This window comes from Culex pipiens, chromosome 2 (genome assembly GCF_016801865.2).
Source record: "Culex pipiens pallens isolate TS chromosome 2, TS_CPP_V2, whole genome shotgun sequence".
Classification (NCBI taxonomy): domain Eukaryota; kingdom Metazoa; phylum Arthropoda; class Insecta; order Diptera; family Culicidae; genus Culex; species Culex pipiens.
In genome coordinates this window covers 120997097-121021290 of record NC_068938.1, presented here as the reverse complement: position 1 = coordinate 121021290, position 24194 = coordinate 120997097, and the positions used below count along the sequence as shown (strand labels likewise).

The window sequence follows — 24194 nt, the reverse complement described above, 5'->3', positions numbered from 1 at the left end:
GAGTACAACGTGATGTGCTGGAGAAGGTGCGCAAGTTCGTGTGCTTGGGATCACTTGTAACGAGCGACAACAACAACAGCCTAGAGATCCAGAATTGTATCCACTCTTCACTGATTACACCGGTACCCTTGATTCCCACGAGACTTTGACGCTTTGACGCTGTGGAAAAAGGACGAAAGAGGTGGAATACGTACAGCCCTGAACAAGTGGAGAAGAAGGAAATCAGCAAATCTCTCGAACGGCTTCATTGGTGACCTATCAACACCAGTTGATAGTCATGATCTGGGACAAAGAACAGCTACTTAAAGAGTGCAAAGAAGGAGTAATATGACGGATCTACAAGAAGGGGGCAAGTTGAAATGTGAGAAGCTATCACTATTCTCAACTCTCATTACTATTTCAATGTCGCGTACGACTCGATCATCTGCAAAAAGATACCACGAGCTAACTTTTAGGACAGTCGTCTATGCTGGGACGGCCAGATTCGGACGAGATGTAGCATTAACTGGAGAGTGAGGCAATAAAAGCATGTGATTTGAAACGGAGAGTTGGGTGATATCGAGCAAAGATAGCAAACTACTATAGCCTGAGTATTTATCAAATGTATTTTGTGATTTCTAACAAACATAAAATCTAAAATCGTAACAAAAAAGTTGCCTATGACAAAAACAGAACTGTAACAAGACACAAAATGACGAAATTTCTTAAGTATGTCTCACTTGTAAGCGGATCCCTTCGGCACTAACATTAAATGATTGTGATTCCACATGCTAAAACACTTCCAAACGAAGCGCGAATATACACCGAATGTCTTTTTGTTGATTCTCTCCTCGCACATCATACCGCGCGACTTACTCCAGCGTCAGCAGCAGATCCTCACCCTCCAGCTTCATGCCGGAGCTGATGTCGAGCGACTTGACGACACCGGCACGGGGCGATTGGACCACCATTTCCATCTTCATCGCGGACAGAACCACCAGCGGTTGACCCTTTTCGACGCGATCGCCGACCTTGACCTTGATTTCTGTAGGTTGAAGAATTTAGGTTTAATTGGTTGTTTGGGGTTGGGGAAGTGGGTCACTTACCAATTACGGATCCCGGCATCGGAGCACCAACCTGGTCCTTGTTTCCCTTGGTGGCCTTGGGGTGGATGTGGAGTTCCTGTAAGGTTGGGAGGTGTTAGCAGATTTCGGTTACAGAAGATCGAGAACCTACCTTAACGGCCTCCTTGTCCCGGATGAGCACCGATCGCAGCTGACCGTTCAGTTCGAAGAACACCTCCCGTTCACCGTTGGCAGTGAGATCCTCAGCCATGGCCAGGGTTTTGATGCCGAGCGTTTTGCCCTTTTCGATGGTGACTTCGAACTCTTCACCGACCTTGGGTCCGGTGAGGAACACGCGGGTGTCCAACTTGTCGACGGGTCCGAAGCTGTCTCTGAAGTTGAGGTAGTCGTTCGTGACCTGAGGGTACAGGGCAGCGGACATGACGTCACGCTCCGACACGTCTGGGTGAGATTCTTGCAGGTCCTTCTTCAGCTTGTCAAAGTCGAGCGGAGCCAGCGAGGCGCCGGGACGGCCCTCAATACGTGGCATGTCCTTGAGAACGCGCGAGCGGAACGGTTCCGGGAATCCACCGTGAGGAGTACCGATGGCGCCCTGCAGGAACTCGATGACCGACTTGGGGAAGGACAGCTCTTCGGCGCGTTCCATCACTTGCTCGGCGGTCAGATGGTTCTGCACCATGAACTGAGCCAAATCTCCCACGACCTTGGACGACGGGGTGACCTTGATGATGTCTCCGAGCAGCAGGTTAGCCTCCCGGTACGCCTTTTTGACATCCTCGAAGAAGTCTCCCAGACCCAGCGAGTAGGCCTGGAACTGCAGGTTGGTGTATTGACCTCCGGGAATTTCGTTCAGGTACACGTCGGCGTTTCCGGACTTCATCGTAGTCGTACACTGAAAAAAGTTAAATTTGTATAAGTAGGAATTCAAATTAACCAACTCAGGATCGCATACCTCGAAGGGAGCGTACAAGGTACGGGTCTGTTCCCAGTAGGCCGAGTACTCGCTAACATCGGCCAGGTTCAAGCCGGTGTCCAGAGGAGTTCCCTGCAGCGAGGCAACCACCGCTCCCATGCTGGGCTGCGAAGTCATGCCGGACATCGAGTCAACGGCCACGTCCACCACATCGGCTCCGGCTTCGGCACAGGCCAACATCGAGGCGACTCCAGCTCCGGAAGTATCGTGCGTATGGATGTGGATCGGGACGTCTGGGTGTCTCTCGCGGATCGCCGAGATCAGCAGTCTGGAAAGCGAAAGATTACGTTGTTGGTCAATGTTCAACTCTAGCTTTCTAACGGGCAATACTCACTTGGCCGCCTGGGGCTTAAGTAGACCGGCCATGTCTTTGATGCACAGTACGTGGGTGCCAGCCTTCACCAGCTCGTCGGCCAGGTTCGTGTAGTACTTGAGGTCGTACTTGGTCTTGGTACGATCGCTCACATCTCCGGTGTAGGAGATCGCAGCTTCGACCACACCTCCGGCGTTACCGGCGGCCTCCATGCCCAGCAGTAGGTTCGGCAGATAGTTCAGCGAGTCGAAAACTCGGAAAATATCCATGCCGCATTGGACCTGTGGGAGAGGGTTGGAAGTTGGTTGGTTTTTTGGTTAACTGTGTAACTTTAACCTTAAAATTAGTTATCTGTAATGAACGTGTGTGACAATGACAGCGCAACGCCAGCGGATAAGAATGTTTGTTTATGTTGACGCTAAAACAGCTGGAAGGGAACGATTGGCGTGAAAGTATAAAAGTGATTCAGTTGTGCTGAAATCAGCTTTCGAAGTCGGTAGCAGTACTCTTCATGACGGAAACGGACATGAGGTCAATGGGTGGTTGGGAGGTTAATGATCAGCAGCACACGGATCGCCCAATTCTTACCGAAAGTTCACAGAATTTGTGCACCACGTTGTCCGGGTAGTTGGTGTAACCGACGGCGTTGGCACCGCGCAGCAACATCTGGAAGGGAATGTTCGGAATCTGCTTGCGCATGTCCTCCAGCCGTTCCCACGGGCACTCGTGCAGGAAGCGCAGCGCCACGTCGAAGGTCGCACCGCCCCAGTTCTCCAGGGCGTACAGGTTGTGGAACTTGTGCGACGCGTACGGCGAAATCTTCAGCAGATCGTGCGAACGGACTCGCGTGGCCAGCAGCGACTGGTGCGCATCGCGGAACGTGGTGTCCATCAGCAGCAGGTTCTTCTGGGATCGGACGGCCTTGGCGAAGCCCTCGGGACCTTGCTCGCGCAGGATGTCCTTGAATCCACGGGGCGGGTCGGTCACTGTTTGGGAGTAGGTCGTTTGGACTATTAATCGCAGCTTGTACCGTCTTGCATCTTCAAACATGTTAATCACAATCATTATCACCATGCGTTTGAAAGGTAGTCAAATGTTATTTGCGTGCAACTACTTGCTTAAAACTTTGTGCGTGTGTTTGTGTGTGTGGCAACTAAACATCATTTCAGAAAGCGGTCCAAAATTATTGCTTCAAAAATTTTGTTCAAAAAATGATCCTTCGATTGCCCTTTGTATTCGAGTGCATTTACAGCTAAGCCTTATAAATAAAAGTACCTTTTCTGCCTTCCTCTTCATCAGCAAGTGCTTCTGGCGAAAGATCTGTGAATAAACACATTCAAACGGCGTTGCGTAACACGAAAGATTAGTGATAACATAAAATTCAAAGCGCACACGGACATGGACATCACGTCATACTCACGTAAAATAAAGAAAATTAACGTAAAATTTTGAGTTTGAATAATTTAACCAATTTCAAATGTGCCTCCATCGAGGCTCTACTTGGCAAACATTTAAACAATCAACATCACACAAACGAAACAACTAAAGAATAGATAAAAAATGCAGCACTTAAAATCTGTTATTGCAAAACCAAACCAACACGTACAGTCACCATCGGGTCCCGGACCCTGCCAAACTCACCCAGAGGTAGTTGAGGTACGTGCGGTTTCACTTCCGCCGGCTTCAGCTTGGTGGCCAGTGGAGTGGTGGGTCCGTTGACCAGCACCTCTCCGAGGTAGTTCAGCAGTTTTTGGGCACGATTCTTGGTCTTGGCAAAGCGGAACAGCTGCGGATGCTCGTCGATGAAGTACGTGTCCAGGACACCGTTGAGGAACTTTTGGTTCTCCAGCACGTTCAACAGGAACGGAATGTTGGTCTTGACACCGCGGATACGGAACTCGCGCAGGGCACGGTTCATTTTGGCAGCGGACGACTGCAGGTCGGAAGCGTGCGAGATGATCTTGACCAGCAGTGAGTCGTAGTACGGCGAGATAATGGCACCGGCGTAAGCGGAGGCACTGTCCAGACGGATGCCCATACCCTCGCCCGATCGGAACACCTCCAGACGACCCGTGTTGGGTTGGAAGTCGTTGGCGGGATCCTCGGTGGTCACACGGCACTGAATGGCATAGCCCTGAGTTTTAATTTTATCCTGAGTGTATCCCAACTCTGGCAGCGTCATTCCCTCAGCGACACGGATCTGGGACTGAACGAGATCGATTCCGGTGATTTCTTCCGTCACGGTGTGCTCGACCTGCAGACGGGCGTTCACTTCGATGAAGAAGAAGTTGCCGGTCTCGTCACAGAGGAACTCCACGGTACCGGCGTTTTCGTATCCGACGTGTCTGGCCAACTTGACAGCGTACTCGGTCATCTTGTCACGGACTTCACGGGCCAGTCTTGGTGCCGGAGCAATCTCCACCACCTTCTGGTGCCGCCGCTGAACCGAGCAATCACGTTCGTACAGATGAACCACATTGCCAGCTTTGTCACCCAGCAGTTGCACCTCAATATGCCTAGGCCGTTCGATGAACCTTTCAATAAACATGGCACCATTACCAAAGGCAGCCTTCGCCTCGGAACTCGCTCGCTGGAAGTTATCCTCGACCTCTTCCATCTTTCGCACGACTCGCATTCCGCGACCACCTCCTCCGTAAGCTGCCTTGAAGATCACGGGCAATCCGTGCTTCTTACAAAAGTCCAACGCTTCCTCCTTGGTCGTCACGGGACCGTCCGTTCCCGGTACGATCGGAACGCCCGCTTCGATGGCAGCCTTACGGGCGGCCACTTTGTCACCCATCTGCTGGACCACCTTCGGCGATGGACCGATAAAGCGGAGACCTGCATCGATGACGGCCTGCGCAAAGTCCGAACGCTCGGAAAGGAAACCATATCTGAAACGAACGATCCTTGTTACAACGAGTTACAAAAAACGACAGATCGTAACCTCTTACCCGGGATGCACGGCGTCCACGTCGTTCTCCTTGCACACCCGGATGATTTCTGGAATGTTTAGGTAGGCCTCGACCGGGGCCAAGCCCTTGCCAACGATGTACGACTCGTCGGCTTTCTGTCGGTGCATGTGCTGCCGGTCCTGCTCGGAGTAGATGGCCACCGACCGGATGCCCAGCTCGTTACACGCCCGGAAGACACGGATGGCGATTTCGCCGCGGTTCGCAACCAGCACGGACCGGATGGGCTTGTACTCGACCTGGTTTGGGATAAAAAGTTTCTCTGATTATTTTTTCTGCAAATTTGATCAACAAAATGTGAAATTTATTAATTTTTTTTTTGAATAAGTAATACACCATGCGTCTCAATGGCATGAACATGTTCTATACTTTTGCCAACAGGAAAAATCCGAATCAATATCAATTTCTATTACGAATCATTTAGAACTTCTTGTTTTTTAAGTGAAATTTAAGGTCAGCGTCCCCAAATAAGTTGAATTCAACACGTTGGTTGCCCAATTTGCAAATCGCAAAATAATATGTTACAGAATCCCAATGCCGCCATTTTGACGGACATCTTAGATTACTTATACTAAATCAGTTTGGAATATTATTGGTCAGTCTTGATAAAAATAAAAATTAAGATTTCTTTTTGAATTTTCAGGACAAAAAAATGAAATTTATATTTTGTAATTCTTGAATCCACGATTTTTTTCAGTTTTGAATCCCAGAATTTTAATGATTTTTTTTTTGGTTGTGTATTTGTGTTTTATTTTTTTTATTAAGTTGACTTTTTTTATAATCGTATTTTTTAACATTTTACATTTTTGTGTTTCTGTTTTTGTTCATTTATTGAATAATTTTTTTATTATTTTTGAGTGTTGGAAAATATGACTTAGGCCGTTGCAAAAATTTTTTGAAGTTTTTGTCCTTTGACTCTGATCAAAGTCGAGGGGGGGGGGGGCAAAAAAAAAAAAAAAAGTTAAAAATTTAAATTACAGGTCACGGTGTCAACATTTGAATGAAAAAAGTGTTTTAAAATGCATCATACACCTGTCCAGTTGTTTTGCAATCATTGATTTCCAAAATTTCTAAGTACTGACGAAAATTTTATTTTTGCGAGAAAAAAAAGTTTTTGCGGTGCTGTACATTGTAATTTCATAAAAGTTCAAAATATTTTTAAACGAGTCCAAACATGTTAAATATGATTATCAATGCAGAAAAAGGCATTTTAGATTGTTCTCAGTTGATTAGACTTCTATTTCCATTGAATTTTTGATATTTTTTTGAAAAAATATTTTTTGCCCCCTGATTTTTCGGACCAATTTTGATATTGGAATTCAAGTATTTGGAAATTTAAGAACAAATTTAAATGATTTTTTATGACTTTTTACTCTGGTTTATTCAATTGTGGGCAAAAAAGCTAAATTCAACCATTTGTTTTTTTTTGCATTTTTTCATCAAAAACATATTGCACCGCGCGATAAAACATCAAACGTCACTTTTCGTTTCGTTTCTTGTCTATACCGCTTAAGAAATAGTAGCTTATACAAAAAGTTGCAAAAAGTTGTGTTTTTCAACATGAGTTCAACAGTTATTCAACAATCAAAAATCAAACCATCCACATTAACGACCCCCGGGTCTTTTGTGGTCACTATTGCAAGTTTCTGCTCGAACCTAGAAGTCCGAAGGCTTGAATGGGGAGAGCACCCAAACCTCTTTCTACTCCAAGGAACCTTCCACCCCAGTGTTTGAACTGACGACCTTTGGATTGCGAGTCCAACCGCCGCCAGCGATTCCACCGGAGTAGGCTTGGTTTGGTGGGAAACTTTTTAGCACTTGTATCTAAAGGTTTACTTTTGGAATCTTTTATTTTTGTAGAGAAAAGTAGGCGGTTCCGTCGTTCAAGGAGGACAGGAAAATTAGTAGTTCGAATACGAACTTTTTTATATTCCTTCCGAGCTTCATAAATATTTTTATAGAGTAATTCTTTACAATTTTTATGGATTATGGATGATTTTTTGTTCGGGCATTACCTATATTAAAAGATGCCGTTCTGTATAATTAGATTTTCTAAAGATGTTTCCATACAATTTTGTTTAGAATTTTAAAAAGAGGTACACGGAAAAATCCCTTTTTTTGTTTACTGATCATCACTAAAAGTTTTAATCTTAAATTAATATTTTTTTTAAAATTTAACCCAAGTATTTTTTTTTTAATTTTTGATTTTTGTAGTACCGGAGTAATGATTATTTGACAAAAAATTAGATTTTAAAAAAAATATGGACATAGATCCAAATTTGCATGCGAAAAATAGAGTTCGCCCTTAACACGTTGAAGACATTTTATGTTCAAAAATCAAACCATCCACATTAACGACCCCCGGGTCTTTTGTGGTCTCTATTGCAAGTTTCTGCTCGAACCTAGGAGTCCGAAGGCTTGAATGGAGAGAGCACCCAAACCTCTTTCTACTCCTAGGAACCTTCCACCCCAGTGTTTTAACTGACGACCTTTGGATTGCGAGCCCAACCGTCGCCAGCGATTCCACCGGAGTAGGCTTGGTTTGGTGTGTTGTTTGTACTTATGGCATGGAGACGACTCCTACACCTGATATGACTTAACGGCCTAACAACCAAGGCCGGGACCGACATTTTACTTCCTCATCCGATGGAAGGTTGGAGCAGATGGGAATCGAATCCAGAATCATCCGCTTACAAAGCGGACAGCGTAACCATTCGGCCACGCACTGCCAGATTTTATGTTAAAATGTACGAAAAATGTTCTATATTTGGAAATTTCAAAGTACACACCTGCATTTTTTTAAAGCTAAGAAAAATTACCCAATTATTCCTTTTAAGACAAGGTTGATCGGACTGCAGGTTGTTGAGCTTATGTTTATAGGGAGTGAAAAATGATTTTGTCTCAGTGAGAAGTGGGAAACTTTTGATTCGATTTTCAAGCTGTTGTTTTACTGAAATTAATTTAAGAATCAGGGCTTACACTTGAAAAATAAGTGTTTTAAGCTAGTGTTATGCCTCATTTGAAAAAAAAAAAAAAATGAAAAAAGTTAATCAGGACATTCACTACAGTTTTTTTAACAGGTCATCGTTTACCCGAAGTGTAGCACAGATCTTAAATTTTGAATTGTATTTTGCTTTTTATCTTCTCTAGTAATAAAAATAACAGTTCAGACCGGCCCGTGGTTTAATGGCTACGGCTCCCGCCTCATAAGCGGAAGGTTCAGGGTTCGATTCCCGACCGGTCTACTTGGAATTTTTCGACTGTAATTGAACTTTGAATATGAACAAAAAACGCATAGAATCAGGTGGGATTCGAACTCACACCTTTGGATTGGAAGTCGGATGCTCTAGCCATTCGGCCACCAAGGGATTATTACTCCTTGAGTGAATTAATCCGTAGTGGTGAAATAATGTCACAAGGTCATTTACTATATAATACAACAATCCCTTCCCCAACGATTCCCCTACACACCACACACCATTATAATCTATAAATAACTCGAACCGGTTGGTACGGTATGTCCCCGGCTTCTTCTTCTTCCCTTGATGGTTTTATGAAATGTGGGATCCGTTCATAGAATCTGTCTCATGCGGTTAATGCAACGCAGTAGGCCGGGGGATCTCGAAAGTGCTGCAATCATTGATAATGACAAGAAGGAACTTGAGGCGTAATCTAACCATAAGTTCTTCCCGGATGCTTTCTTCAGACTGGCTGCGCTTGTGTTCGATTAGATTAGATTAGATTAGATCTAGTAATAAAAATATCAGTTCACAATTTTGCACATCAATATTTATGATCCAGAAATATCATTTCAAAGTTTACGTCATCTGAATTTACAATTCAGGTCTGATCGCGTGTCTGTCCCTGGCACATTTTCATTAAAAGAGTATTCCAGAGCTAAAAATTGGCGCCACGCCAATACGTTGGGGTGTGCTGGTGTATCAAACTATTTTAGAAGCATACACCCCAATGAGATCATGTAAGATTTATTGCAAATTTGCGAATCAATTGAATTCAATAAATATTCATAGCTTGAGAATCAAAGCTTTTTAAAAAATTGTATTGAATATGCTGAGAGAGTCACGTAACACTATTTTTTAAAAGTTAAGTTCTGATATCGCAAATTAATTCGAAACCTTTTAAACAATCGTTACTCACCTGAGTTGAGTAGGCATTCTTGGACAGCGACCAGACCCGGACACGTGGCACCTTCTTAAGGGCCGTCAAGGCAATTTGAGCTCCACACATCGACATGGTGCTGGTGATGTGGTTGTTGGTTGCAGTGATGGATTTTCACTCAACTCTAGCGACGTTGCAGCCGCTGTTTCTTTGCACTAGCTGGTGGTTGTGGTGGAAAACGCGCGCGCTTTCCAAAAATAAAACCTTAAAAAACTAACACTGGGCAGCTGGGGTTGAGACGATTCGGAGAAGCCAAAAACTTATTTCTAACTAATAAAAATGAATGCGCTCAAAATTAAACGCCTAGTGGGAGGTACGCGTTGGGTATTAGCCTATGCGGGATTCTAAAGTACTTTGTGCAGGACGCAATTCACTAAATTGGAGGTACAGATTCACAGTCACGGTTCCGATGTGGTAGAGTTTAAAGAGGGCCCAGGGTTTCACCCTGGTCGGCTACAGTGTCTGGTAGTGCTGTTTTGCCGGCTTAGAGGATGTGTTGTGGTACCTGAGGAGTAATAAAAAGAGGAAAAACAAAAACAAATGAGATAAGGATTATAACCTGGCGTCACTCACTATCTATCACCTAGAAATTAAAAGTAATCAAGTGGCGCACCGAACGAGAGGAGAACTTTTATAGACCGATGTCTAGACTCCACCGCGCTCAACGACCAACAGCCGATGATTGTTGGGAGGTCGAATCTTTTCATACTGTTTGTGAGTTTTGATAAATAATTTGCAGTGATCGATAAACCCAATAAAGTTTGACGAACATCAATTGCGGGATGACGCAGCGTATTGACTTGCTAAGAAAACATTAATATTTGGCAAATGGTTAACGTCAACTAGAGTGTTTATGGAAAAAATTACTTGAGCCGAAAATACATTACTTGTTCTGCAGTTTATGTACCTTGCGCCTCCGTCAGTCAATTGCACAAATGGAGAAGCGTGGTATTTCAATCATTGAATAACATAAACCCAACCAAAAGAACTAATTAGTTTTGATTTCAACGAAATCCAATGCTTTTTGAATGGTTTCGTTATATATTATTATTTCAAATAAATTGTTGTTTCGAGCGTGTTTTATTTTTGTTACATAATAAGGCAGTTGCAAATATTTTTTGATGTTAACGTCCCTCGACTCTGGCCAAAGTCATACAATAAAAAAAAATCAATCAATCATTTTGAATTTAGCCAGGTTTTTTTATTAGGTATATTTGAAAAAAGATTTTTTTATCGTATTTTCAAAATTATTCCAGAGTTTGTTCTTTTAAACTTCTTTTTATTTTCTTTTTAAACATTGGAGAAATAAACGTTTCATAGAGAAATGCAACAAATTGCAAAAACATTATTCAACGAGGTTTATTTAGTTCTTGAGGCAAACTTTCGGCTAAACTTGTTGTCATTTGAACAACTGGTTTTTTCGGCCTCTGCCAATATTGTTTGAATGTCTCTGACACTGACTAAGGCCGAGCGAGGCAAAAAAAATCAAATTACTAGTACAGTTGACTCTACAGATGTCAATATTGAAAATAACATCGAGGCAGAGAATCATCAGTTCACAAATCAGTTGTCAAAAATCGTTCAAAGCTTCGTTTCGCAAAGGAAAATGTCTATGCATGCCATGAAAAAGTGAAATTATTGACAAGTGGAAGAGAATTCTAAGGGACTGTTGAGGAAGAGATCTTTCAAGCAAAAAAAAAATGAGAATCGAAGTCTCGCATGAGTTTTCAAAAAGTCGTAAGAGCCACCGTAACCCCCGATACTAATTTTCGTTTTTCTCCAAATTGAAACAAAATTTCCTTTATTTTTAGTGTGGGATTCTTGAAGGACGTGTAGATGAACAATCTCAAGCATTTTTGAAATTGGTTTTTCGTAAGAAGGTTGAATACCGATGCAAAAAGGCCTTTGTTTACCAATGGCTCTTACGGCTTTTTGAAAACTCATTCGAGAAGTATGCTTGAAGAGACTGAAAAATTCATCAGTAGAAGGAACAATATTGAGATCTAGAAGATCGACAACCAGAGAGTGGACTGTAATTGTTTTAACATTTGATGGAAAAAGTGTATCAAAATAATTTCGACGCGAGTCCAGTTGATTTGCAATTATTAGATTTCTATAGATTACAATGAATGAAGATTTTTTAAGCACGAGTCGTACGAGGTTTGCCGAGTGTTGATAAAATCAAGGTTTGTAACGAGTTACTTATAACATTTTTTGCAACCACGAAAAACGCTTTTTGAATGGAATTTTATGGCAAACATCCATGTGTTGTGTAAATCCACCGTGCAGAACAAATCAATATTTAAAAATGTTACTTTTCGATACTAGTGCTGAAAAGTTCAACTTTTCAGCACTGGTTCTGAAAAGTATTATTTTTCAAATCTATTATTTTTGGTAGAGAAAAGTAAGGTGACATTTTTGCCAAATTAAAACTTTTTATTTTCAACAATTAATAAATACATTGTATTACGTTTATTTTTGAATTTTCAATCAAATTGAGCACTTTTGAAATCTGAAATTTTGAATTTTGGAATCATAGATCGGAAAAAGACTAAAAAATCAGGAACAAATGATTTTTTATGGATTCTCCTCTATTTACTTTGACCCAGACCAAACAAAGGGACAAGATCCTTAAATAAAATTCACAAAGACTTATAATATATTCATCGTTTTGAAAATTTTGAGTTTTACAATACATAATAATAATAGAACATAGAACATTGTAATTTATTGTAATTTCGGGTGAGTCCACATGTTTCCGCAAACCTACGTTTTTTAGACAAACTTATGAGCACCTAATCAAAAGGCAAACTATAACACTTTATTGTAAAAGCAAATTTTTCATGTTTTGCGATAATTGCAAAATTAAAGTATAAACATGTTGTCCGCCTTTAAATTATTTTCCAAGGCAATAGAGAGTAAAGTTGCGTTGATTTATGCACAGCACATTATCAATCATCGCAAACATTCGGTCACCGGGTCAAGTAATAGCTATCAGCAGTACCTCTCAGACTACGAATCAGCTGATTTTGTTTGCTTTTACTGCTTCATTTTCCTACAACCTGTTTTGCGTAAGGTCAAATGAAACGTGGAAAAAAATGATAGAATTTTCAAACTCTCTTATTTTTATCCTTTGATAAATCCATTACTTTGTTAATACAATTCTCAAAGTTTGTATTAGGATTACGTTGATTGATTGCAGTTTAATTTAGATAACGTTCAGCCACACAAGCTACGATGTGTTTTGCTTGGTAACGTTTCCATTCAAGTCACTCATTGTGTACGGAAACACAGAGTACAGTCTTATCACACCTGAAAGTAATTCTTTTTCTTTAGATAAAAACGAAACTATTGGCACTACGCCCCCCGGGGCATGGCCTTCCTCTAACGTGGGATTTCTGCTCCAGCGCCTCTGACGAGACAGGAGAAACCGGGACCGACGTTTTACTTCACCATCCGATAGAAGCTCAGTGGATAAGGCGGGAATCGAACCCGCGTCTCATAGCATCATCGGGATCGGCAGCCGAAGCCGCTACCCCTGCGCCACGAGACCCATTCTCTTTAGATAGTAGGTTGTAAAAAATAACAGAAATGTTTTGACCACAATAAACCATTTCTTATCGGTTTCACTCGAATCACCTTCGAAAAAAAAAAAACTGGAACGTGAACCACTTTGATCGTGATTGTCGTTACAAAAGTTGATAACGAACCATTTTGTGTTAATTGAACATGCTAAACTTTAAATTGTTTAGCAGTTTGAAATAAATTAACAACTTTCCATTTGAAGTAAAATTCACTAACGTAAATCACGGTAACTTGAAGAACCTATTTTCACAGTGCACCAGTCCTTCGATATCTTACTTTGATATAGTTCACGCCCGAGGGCACACGGTTGATCTTTGCAATTATCGCGACCAAATTATTTACTTGCGTTATTGACCGGCCATGTAACCAAAATCCGTTTCTCGTCCACTCAGTGCCGTTTGAGATGTGCACTGTTCCTAGGCAAACACAAGACTAACCAACTTTCGCCATCCGTCCAATGCCGGTGGATCCGTCCTCCTGCTTCACTGTGTGCAACGGTTGTTCATGAAAGGTGTATACTAAAATCATTGAAAGATTTACTGTGTTGAACGTGTCAGATAACCGAGGGGCTTGAAAGTAGTTATTTTTGGAAAAGTTACAGTTTGAAAATTTATTGTAAATAACATGACAAACAATAATCTTCTCGAATAAACTTTTTAAACTTCAAAAATTAAACCGAATCGAAACTAAGAAACAGTGGCACGCCCCTCGGACCACCAGTTCATACCGCCAGCACGCGCAATTTTTCACGCATCAGCGACATAAAAATATATAACATCGGAGCACTCTCAATGGGCATGTAGTCTGCTGATAATAAATGAGCCGTTATAAGCTTTAATCGAAGCATGATCGTCAGCAGCGGAAAGTGAAGCTGACCATCTTGGTTACGTAAGGCTTGTAATCTAATGTGACCTTGCTGTTTTTTCCCTCAGATGGAAATAGAACGCGAAAGGTCATCTGCTGTGGCGTGAATAACAAATTTGATAGAGTGAACTTCATCCAAAAACATTATATTTTTATATATTTTTTTTCCTAATTTTGGAATACTATCTCAGCAATTCGATTTGAAAATAGCCTAAACCGAAAAAAAAAATCCTCCGATCAGGCTCAAAATTTTTCTGGGGGTTCCTTGGCCAAAATAATTAGACCCGTATTTTTTTGTTTGGCCATTAGGGTGAAAAATTGCCATTTTCGTCATTTTTCGCAAAAACCTCTTTTTTCGAAAAATCATATCTCCGCGCCATTTCATCCGATTTTAGCTGTCTTAGACGCAAAAGATAGGTTTTGGTTTGGCTATTTGGGAAAAATACTAAGAAGTTTCAAAAATCTAGCTTACCATTTGAAAAAGTCGCATGAAAACTTAAAATGGCGTTTTGACCGTGCTTATGTCTGAAAATATTTTTATCGGATTCCTCGGAAAACCAAAAGTACCAAAAGTTGCGTCTTTCAATTACGAAAATTTTGATACCCAAACATCTATAGGTCATCGCTGAAATTCATCGCCAATTTTTTGACATGTTATGTGAAATTTTCCGAGGAATCCGATAAAAATATTTTCAGACATAGGCTCTTTGGTCCAGACACGGTCAAAACGCCATTTTAAGTTTTCATGCGACTTTTTCAAATGGTAAGCTAGATTTTTGAAACTTCTTACTATTTTTTCCAAATAGCCAAACTCATCACCTTTCTTTTGCATCTAAGACAGCTGAAATGGCGCGGAGATATGATTTTTCGAAAAAAGAGATTTTTGCGAAAAATGACGAAAATGGCCATTTTTTGAACCACCATAGCACGATGTAGGTCACCCTAATGGCCAAACAAAAAAAAATACGGGTCTAATTATTTTGGCCAAGCAACCACAGAAAAAATTTGAGCCCGATCGGAGAACTTTTTTTCGGTTTAGGCTCTTTTCAAATGGAATTGCTGATCTAATATGGTGGTTTGACTTGTTTCGTGTGGCCTTTAACAATAGATAGAGTGACCAGAACACTAATTATAATTAATATCTAACTGATGATGCGTAATGTGACGGATCTAGTCATCATTTTCATCAAATTAGCTGTGATTCGTGTTAAAAAAAATGAAATTATCACGTAGGTGACCTTAACATGACAAAAGGTAACCAAACCCTTACAAAAATCAATAGCAAAGTTCAAATTAGATCAAAACGGTCGAATCAGTTAGCTTAGGACCTTCGTGACAATTATGATGTACACGCTATAAAAAATAATGATGGTAATATTGCCATGTCAGAAAAAATTCAATTCAATTTGTTCAATGTTTTGCCAGAAAAAATGTAAATAAAAACTCTAACATTAAAAGTTGAAACATTGCAAACTAGATAAAAACAGCATTTTGTTTTGTAGAAGTTGCTATAAAAACCTCTTATTAGTAGAGGGTTAATCTACCTGAGTGAACCTTAATATCTCCTTTTCAAAAATAAGAAAATCATTAGACGGCTGCTTTGGTCTAGTTCTGTATTTGTGAAAGATCGATTCCATAGAATTTTAGTGTATTTTTTGAGATCCTTATCTCGAAGAAAGATTCAAATTTTGCAAGTCATTGTACTACTGATTATGTGCTCCCCATAGTCAAAAATATGCTGACTAAGGATGTCTAGCATGCCATGACATTGTAAGTAGTTATTTATTTTTGTTTTTGCTTTGACAGCGCCAACTTTTCATGACATTTGCGTAAATTTTTGCACATTTTCTAAACAGAAGCATTAATTGAGTTAAAAATAGCTTCTAAGCTCAACACGTGCTTGGAAAGTTCAATGTCAACCACGCTGAACTAGAACACATACATTTCCTCAATTGGCCCAACGCGTATCACCAGGGCAACGGCGGCGTGTCAAGGCAATCATATTTTGTTGCTCTCCTCGAGCAGCCGGCACACCGGCTACTGCGATGCCTATGCCAATTTTAATAGAGTTACACCGCAAGTTTTTCGCTCTTTTATCGGACAAAACTAGGGTAGAAACCTCTATGTGAGCGTTCTTTTATTACGTAACGCAAAAAAAATGATTTTTGGACTCGTTAGTAACAAAATTTCCATTTTTTTTAATTTTTTGCTTTCGAAAACTCTTTCCCTCCGCCAACTGCGTTACTTCATAAAAGAACGCTCCCTTAACTGCTCGTATCGGCTGTAAATTAACCGCGGCCGCTCATGACACTGAACTTTTTCTTTCGTCTGTTTGCCTACACGTTTATCGTGTCCGGCGAGAACATCGGACAGGTTCTCGCTATCTTGTAGCCAAGCCCCTCCTGGTGGCGTTATCAGTCGCGAATATTTGGACGCGTCATAAATATTTCTTGGCGAATATTTATCACCATGCGGAATTCAACTCTGCCCTCTTTCTCGCTTTTTCAATTGATACCAAAATTTAGTTATATCGTAAAACCCAATTAAGGTAATCAAGGCAGGCGCTGGGAAATTTAGAAGAACATTCAAGTCTTAAATTATGTGTCGATATGTTGGTTAGAAAGTTCAGCATATGAAACAATGTTTCAAGTGGATTTCAATCATGCTTTCTAATCCTCTGTGTTTAATATGAGCGAAATTGGTCACAATATTTGAGAATTCATTTATATTTTAGGATGAAATTTGTATTTGATTTTTTTATGTGTCACCAATTTTAAACTGAATTCTTCGACAAAAACGTAGCAAACAAGCAAGAAACGTCAGGAAACCAAACAAGGGCAGGACGAAGTTTGCCGGGAAGAGCTTGTTTTATATAAAAAATATCACCATATTTTTTTCTCGACACCCCATTTTAATTGATAATCCAACAAAAACTTTTAGATTTTTTTATTGCAATTTATTTTTTTTTTCATTTTTAATGACCGCATGTCATTCCCTGTAGTTTCGCACACGCTTTTATCATTATTCAGCGGAGACGCTAATGATCTGCGGATTTAAAATAGAACCGCATGAACTAGCGCGTGGGGATTGACAAACGTAAATGTGAAAACATTTCATTGAAGCTTGCCGGCATTTCATTTTGGTATTGTTATACAGTTGCTGCTAATAACCCGGTTCAAGGTCGGGAGAACACTCTCGTGATGCGCGAAATATCTATAAATCTCGGTTGAGTGAAACTTTTTAGAACGTGCTTGTGAGTATGAAATTATTATAGCAGAAGTGTTAAAATTTATGGCGTAAAATATTATTAGAGTATCCACTAAATTAAAGCCGGTATTAAATTTTTTATGAGCGATGTGTTTTAAAACTCTTTAAATTCAATTATGAGTAATTCTCTACGTTTTGCAGATTGACTTTTTTTTGCATTTTTTAAATTTGAATTCCCTTTGTCAAAAAAACGATTTTCCATCATTAACTTTTCCATACAAGGCTCTGTCATCTATGCTCTTTTCAATCAAAATAATTTAGAAATTTAAAAATCTGGTCCGAAATTTGAAAATATGTCTAAGATAAGTGTTTTTAGCAAATTAAAATAATTGATCTTGATTATAAAAATTTAAAATTATTTTTATTGGAAAAGACCAGAAAATTTCACAAGAGTTTCCTTTTTTTACGTTGAATGTCGAATAAATGTCCGAGAACGCCAGTTAAAAAATAAGAGATAATCAGATGACATTGAGAAAAACACATTATTCACAAAAATTAAAATGTTAGAGGCTGTATATCAGCAAATAGTAGTCGGTTATCAATAATGATAAAAATGGTAGGAAATTTTCTCAGCATTTCTAAATATCTTAGCAGGGGTTTTTATTCTTCATGAAATATTTATGATTTGCAAACAAAATGAACAATGAAAAATAAACCTTAAAATTCCTATGACAATAAAAAGTGCACTTTATAATAAAATGCGTACAATTATATTTTGCAAAATGCAAATTTGATTTGTCTTAAACGTGATGAACATGTAACAGATTTTGTACCATTCTTAATTTTAGCGCAAAGGGTACCTTTACAGTTTTTATAATAATAATTGCAAATTTAAAAATGTGTATTTTGGGAATGCGACTTTTTGTAATAAAAATTAAAAAAAATCGGGAATTTATTTTTACCTTGTACCTGTTTTTTTATAACCTACTAATTTGCCCAAGACAGCAGATCAAGAAGAAAATCTCTTCTTAAGATACAGATTTTCGAATTGTCACATGCCTATTTTGTATGACCAGTTCGCAAATTTTATGAAGCCTTGTATGGAAATCAATTGATCCAACATAATGTTTTTTACGTAGAGAATGGATGGACAAAGTATTATTCAAATCAAAAAATACAAAGAAAAATCGATTTGCGAAAACGTAGAGAATTACTCAGTAACAACATGCTCTACACCCACAATAGAAAGCTGGGAGAATAACTCTACCAAAAATCAGTTGGTACACGGAGAAAAAAGAGTTCCCAAAATCGTGAACAAGCGTTCATGAAAATGGGAACCTCGAACAAAGTGTTCCAATTTCATGGTACGTTTTTCCAAATCGTACCATGGGATTTGAACACTTTGTTCGTGGTTCCCATTTTCATGAACGCTTGTTCAAGATTTTGGGAACTCTTTTTTCTCCGTGTAGAATAAAACAAGGAATCCTCCGAAAAAATGCTGAATATATTTCTTAATTTTTTGAAAATTTAAGTTTTTTTCCGTGTTATTTTTTTCAAAAGCTTTAAGGTCGTAGAAGGAGTTTTTCACTTTTGGGGCAATGATTGTCAATGATGGTTCTGGATTCAGGGTCCAGAAATAGTCAATTGAAATGGAAAATTATTCACTATATCCTCGCTTGTGTGCTATCTTGTGACACGTCCTATCTTTTTAGAGCAGACGTGTCACAAGATAGCACACAAGCGACGGTATGTAAAACGATTCTACAAACAACACAAAGAAATCCATTTTTTAATTGATACACTCTGAATCAAGATTTGAATGTTTTTCAAAAACAAAGATGGCCGCCAACTGGCCGATCGAAAATGATGCTTTTCAGAGCTTCAAATAAAAAAAAATGAATTTTGTTATTTTTGTTTTTTTTTATGTATTGAACGGAACGGAATTAGAACAGATTTTTCGCACCCCCGGCCATGACAAGATAATAGAATCAAGTACGACCAGGCAATAACAATATTGTAAAACTCCAGAACCACTAGTTGCATTTTGTCAACCTGTGTTATTAAAAATTCAGATCAAGTGACTAAGAACAGCTCACGTAAATCGAAACGATTCCAGACTAAACATGCTGCAACAACAACACTAACATCGTCACACGCCGAGACGCATAAACTCGTTGACCCTTGTCAAGGTAAACCTGGCGTCGCCGTCTACATCTACACGACGAGAACGTGTGACGCCTTTGGGAGCGTTCTTTTATTACGTAACGCAGTTAGGGGGGGGAGGGGGTGTCGGTGTCTGTTACCAAATGTTACGAAAATTGGGGGAGGGGGGGAGTGCTGAAAAATTCTGTTACGTAACGCAAAATTTTCATATAAGCACTCATAAAAATTTGCAAAAAGACCTTGCGTTACGCGTTACAGGGGGGGTAGGGGGGATGTCTCATCTGTTACGATTTGTTACAAAGGGGGGGGAGGGGGGTCAAAAATCCCAAATTTTGCGTTACGTAATAAAAGAACGCTCCCATTGCCACCTCCTCCATCGCCACCACTCTTTAGCCAGTCAGTCTTCGATAACTGATTCGCTGCATGTGACATTACTCACGCGATCTGTTCTACCGTCTGTTACAAAGTCGTCATCTTGTGCATCGTACCGCCACAGACAAGTGGACGTGACGCTTTAAATGTAAATTTGCTTGAAGCTTAGAACTCTGTTTGTCTGTGGTAGCGATACTGGGTCACAGTGATGGCGCTAAGGCAGAGCAGTTTTGCGGTAAAGTACCGAACCAACACCACCACCGAAGGGTGGCGTGAACTTCAAACGCGTTCTCCATTTATGCATGAGCGGTGGGGAAACGGAAAAATACGGTTCGACATTAGGACGTCCACTTGTAACTGTGCCAAAAAGTGGTCTGTTGATCGACGGGCTGTTGTGTTTTTTTGGAGTCGACGAACCGATACTGGTTATATAAGAACGTTATTTGCATTTTTTGAGTCGAAAAAACTGGTTGAAACCTGATTTTTTGGTGAAGATCGAGAATCCGGTTTTTGAGGATTACATTTTCTGGGTACGACTTAGCAAAATGCGGAATCGTTAATCACATTATTCGACAGCGTTTGAGCAGGTTTTGGGAGCGAAACAGACGATTCACTCGCGGAACGAGTGCTGATAAGAATTTAATGACGACCTGTGCGATTTCGACTCGCGAGCAGCTGTTTATACAGACTGGAGATTGCCGTTGTCAGAATGTTATAATAGCACAACCTTCGGCAATCTAATCATTACTATGCATGCTAGTTGTAAGTTGAGTGTTTTTGTTGTTCTAAAAAGGCAATCCAAAGTCCAGATCGTATCTCCATGATGGTTGCTGGAAACAATGTTAAACTGTCTAGGCTGTGATTGCTGGTTCCACTTAGTTTGTAGATTTGTTGAAAAAATCTTTCACACTTGCTAGAACTTAGAGGGAAACCCAACTCACTGATCAAACACACATTACGCAACAACACTTTTTTTTCGCACATGTTCAAGCTCACTTCTCGATCGCCATTAGCTGATTTTTGCGTATTCGCAACCTTCTTTTCACAGCTGATGAGCAGACAGGGCGGTCGGTTCTGGTGGGGAGGGGAAGGACAAATCAATGTGGAGGGCACTTGTGCTGAATCGATAAATCTACCCGTTGCGTGTTATCAGTGTGTGGCACCACTATTCAGCAGCAGCCACCATCATACATCGTGGTGATTTGCGCATTTGGAATGTCCTTGGGATGTGTGTATATTTCCTCCCCTCTTATTCTTCTCATAAAGTGCGCCACTAATTAAAATACCACTCTAAGGAACTGCAAAGAAACCTGCACAGGAAACGATTTTTACCGGCTGGTGACACTGAAGGGGCGGGAGGTGGTGCACGGCGACGGGTTGAGGAGCACCACACACAAAAAAAACTTCTGTTTGCAAAAGGAAATCCGTATGTTACAAGCACACGTCACTTGAACCAGCGTTGAACCTTACGCCGACACGTTCTACCAGCAACTGAAGTTCCCCTCAGTCGTGCTGCTCTTACTAACCAGCAGCAGTGTCTCGCTTGCCAGACATTACAGAGCTTCCCTAACACCACCTTAGTTGGGGCTGTTGACTGGCTGGGGACAACGACAACGAAGAGTCGACACTGTTGGTTTGGCATTGGAAAAAATAACTTGAAAAATAACACTTATTTTTTCTTTTATAAATAACCCAAAATCACTCCAAGTTAATAAAAGTTTCACTAAACAAAACTGCATCCATTTTATATTATAAAACACATTTAGTTGAATGGAGACGCATGGTACTTATTTACGTTGTACGTGTACGTCATGCGTCTTCATTTGAAGAACTTGAATACCGTGCGACTCCATTAGTTACAATTATGCCAAATAAAAGCAATCATCAATATTGTACAAACAAATCAAAAATTGTCATATCAATCTCCCACTGTGTGCAATTTGCCGGCATGTGCTCCGATTCCGCCTGCTGTTCACAGTCACACTCAAAACGTGACGGCGTGGTTGTGTTTGTCGCCGGTGGCGTCGCGATTTCGATTTGGCGGTCTTCACCGTGCGTCCCCGCAGTCGGAGCTTTTATCGATCGATGTATTTTGTTTACGCGACGCCAAAAAAAACCAGCCGGCTTGCTGCGATGTTGGTAGTTGTGTGTCTTCTTTCCGAGTGAGCTCACGCGAAAGAACGCGCAACAGCTGGTCTATGTTGCCACAGAAATTGAGTTTGATTAGTCGAATAAACTAATATTTTTAACTTAAATTAAATAATTATTGTATTTGGACTTATTACATTTTCTCTCATTTAAATTTGGAAACTGAATTTAAAAATGTATGAATCAATTTTATTGCATCCTAGCGTCTTTATAGGACCCTATTCATTATTGTATTTTTAAAGGTGGTTTTCATTAGATTTCTAGTTAATTTGTAATGTTGATATAGATACCGAAAGTGGCAGTTTGCTTTCGTACTTAGAGGAATGTTTCGATCAGAGTTTGCCACATAACAATTCCATCCAAATTATCCAAAAAGTTTGTATGAGACTTCGGATAATCGAACAAAAAATTGTTATTCTTTTTTTATTTTTTTTTTACTTAAACATTAAATTCGTGTTCTGCATCTCCATTTTTGTCAAATTTTAATGATTGCCTATTCAATTATCAAATGCATTTTCTAAATATTTTATATGCGCTATTTTGACCGCCATCTTGAAATAAAAAAAAACAGTGATAAAAATATTATTTTAGTGATTCGATTATCCGAACTGATTTTTACCTTCGGATGATCGAGTTGGGACTGTAGCAGTTGCTGTTGAGACATATTCATCTTACAGTCCAGACTCGCATATCCGAAGTTTCAATTATCAAAAGATTGATTATCCGAAAGCTTCTTATAAACTTCGTAATTCCATTATGTGAACTGAAATTCGGACTTCGGATAATCGAGTCTAGACTTCAAATATTGTGAATACTTTAAATTTTACAACGTGTATGTTTAACATGCTATCATAAACAACCAGCTGTGGATAAATAGGGTCGAACCGAAATTTGATCTATACCATTTGTTATATTTCCACTGTTAAGATCGTCTTGCAGGGGTACCAAGACCGCCCGACGTCCGTCCTCAAGGAGCACCTCTCGGGTGTCGGAATAACGCTGCGAGAGATAAAAGTCCTCTCGCGGAAGACAACCGTCACAGGTACACACACACTGTACCTGTTGTACTTCGATCGCGGCACCGTCAAACTTCAAGACCTGCGGCGGACTAAGGCGTTGGACGGTTTTTGGGTAAACTGGCGGTTTTACTCAAAAAATCCGACGGACGCAGCGCAATGTCACCGATGCCAGAAATTCGGCCACGGCTCGCGGAACTGCAACCTCCGGCCCCGCTGCGTGAAGTGCGGTGAGTCACACCTCTCGGAGGAGTGCGCACTGCCACGAAAGGCGGACTTGGGGGAAAATGCAGAACAAACCAAGCCGCTCGTAAAGTGTGCGAACTGCGGCGGTAACCATACCGGTAATTACCGCGGATGCGTCGCGCGGAAGTCCTACTTCGAGGAGCAGGAAAAGAGGAAGAAGAAAGCAGCAGCGTCCCATCCTCCTCAGCGAAGTACGAGCGCAGCCGTTCCTGCAGCTGGCCAGCGTACGGTTCCAGCGGACAACCCAGCGTTCCCTCCTGGATGAGGGCGGTCGTTTGCAAGCGTGGTCGCTGCCGGTAGCGGCGATGCGACCCAGCAAGGAGTCACCGGGGAAGATCTCTTTACCCTGCCGGAGTTCTTTGCTCTCGCGGGGGAGATGATGACGCGGTTTCGGACCTGTCGTAACAAGGCGGAGCAATTTCTGGCCCTCGGGGAGCTGATGATCAAGCACATCTATAAAGGATAAAAAATTGTGATCTAGTTTTAAGCTTTCTCTATTTCTATCCCCTTTCCCTTGCAATTTTAGTAATTTTTTTTTTCTTATCTTTTTCTTACTTTCGGTAACCCCTTAACTACAAGCAACAATTGTTCCAAAATGGATTATGATGTAACACACAGCTGAAAGGAACTCCAAAACTCTGTTATGTATTCCAAAAGAACTAATTGTATATTGATAATTCACCAATAAAACCGAATTGAATTGAAAAAAGCAGCAACGTAATGCCGAACTTTGGCACGTGAAAGAAATTATTTTGTAGTAACGTTAAAACTATATTGCTTAGAAAGGTATTTTAAATTGCACTACCGTAAATAGGAGTAGCATTGATAAGATTCAATTTATTGTTCAACTATATTATTAAACAGGTAAAAAATATTACAACATTTTTATGTTTAAACCATGTACTGGAGTAACTGCCGTTTTACGGCGATATGATGTATACGCCATTTTGGACATTTTCAATTTTATTGTACAGTCTGATAAAGAATCTTAAAAGCTACCTCCTGATGAAATATTTTTTCAAAAAACTGCTCTGGGGCCCATTTTATTAAGCAAACAAACAATGATGTATACGCCAATTTTACTCATTATGA

General features: G+C 40.4%; 1 protein-coding gene across 4 annotated transcripts; it reads right to left on the bottom strand.

The window, feature by feature from the left end:
- Positions 1-586: 586 nt before the first annotated feature.
- On the bottom strand, positions 587-21182 carry LOC120421367 (pyruvate carboxylase, mitochondrial). Of its 4 annotated transcripts, none has more exons than XM_039584556.2 (11): positions 21025-21182; positions 9481-10006; positions 5305-5561; positions 3992-5244; positions 3626-3670; positions 2939-3336; positions 2372-2631; positions 2017-2305; positions 1216-1956; positions 1086-1161; positions 587-1024 (listed from the first exon to the last, which is right to left on the bottom strand). In XM_039584556.2, the coding sequence occupies exons 2-11, from the start codon at positions 9574-9576 to the stop codon at positions 852-854; spliced, it is 3588 nt and encodes a 1195-aa protein (XP_039440490.1). In that variant the 5' UTR covers positions 9577-10006; positions 21025-21182; the 3' UTR covers positions 587-851. The 4 variants fall into 4 exon arrangements, with proteins under 4 accessions (XP_039440490.1, XP_039440491.1, XP_052563127.1 ...); XM_039584557.2 differs by lacking the exon at positions 21025-21182 and adding an exon at positions 13429-13559; XM_052707167.1 differs by lacking the exon at positions 3626-3670 and having other exon boundaries at positions 2939-3360.
- Positions 21183-24194: the final 3012 nt, after the last annotated feature.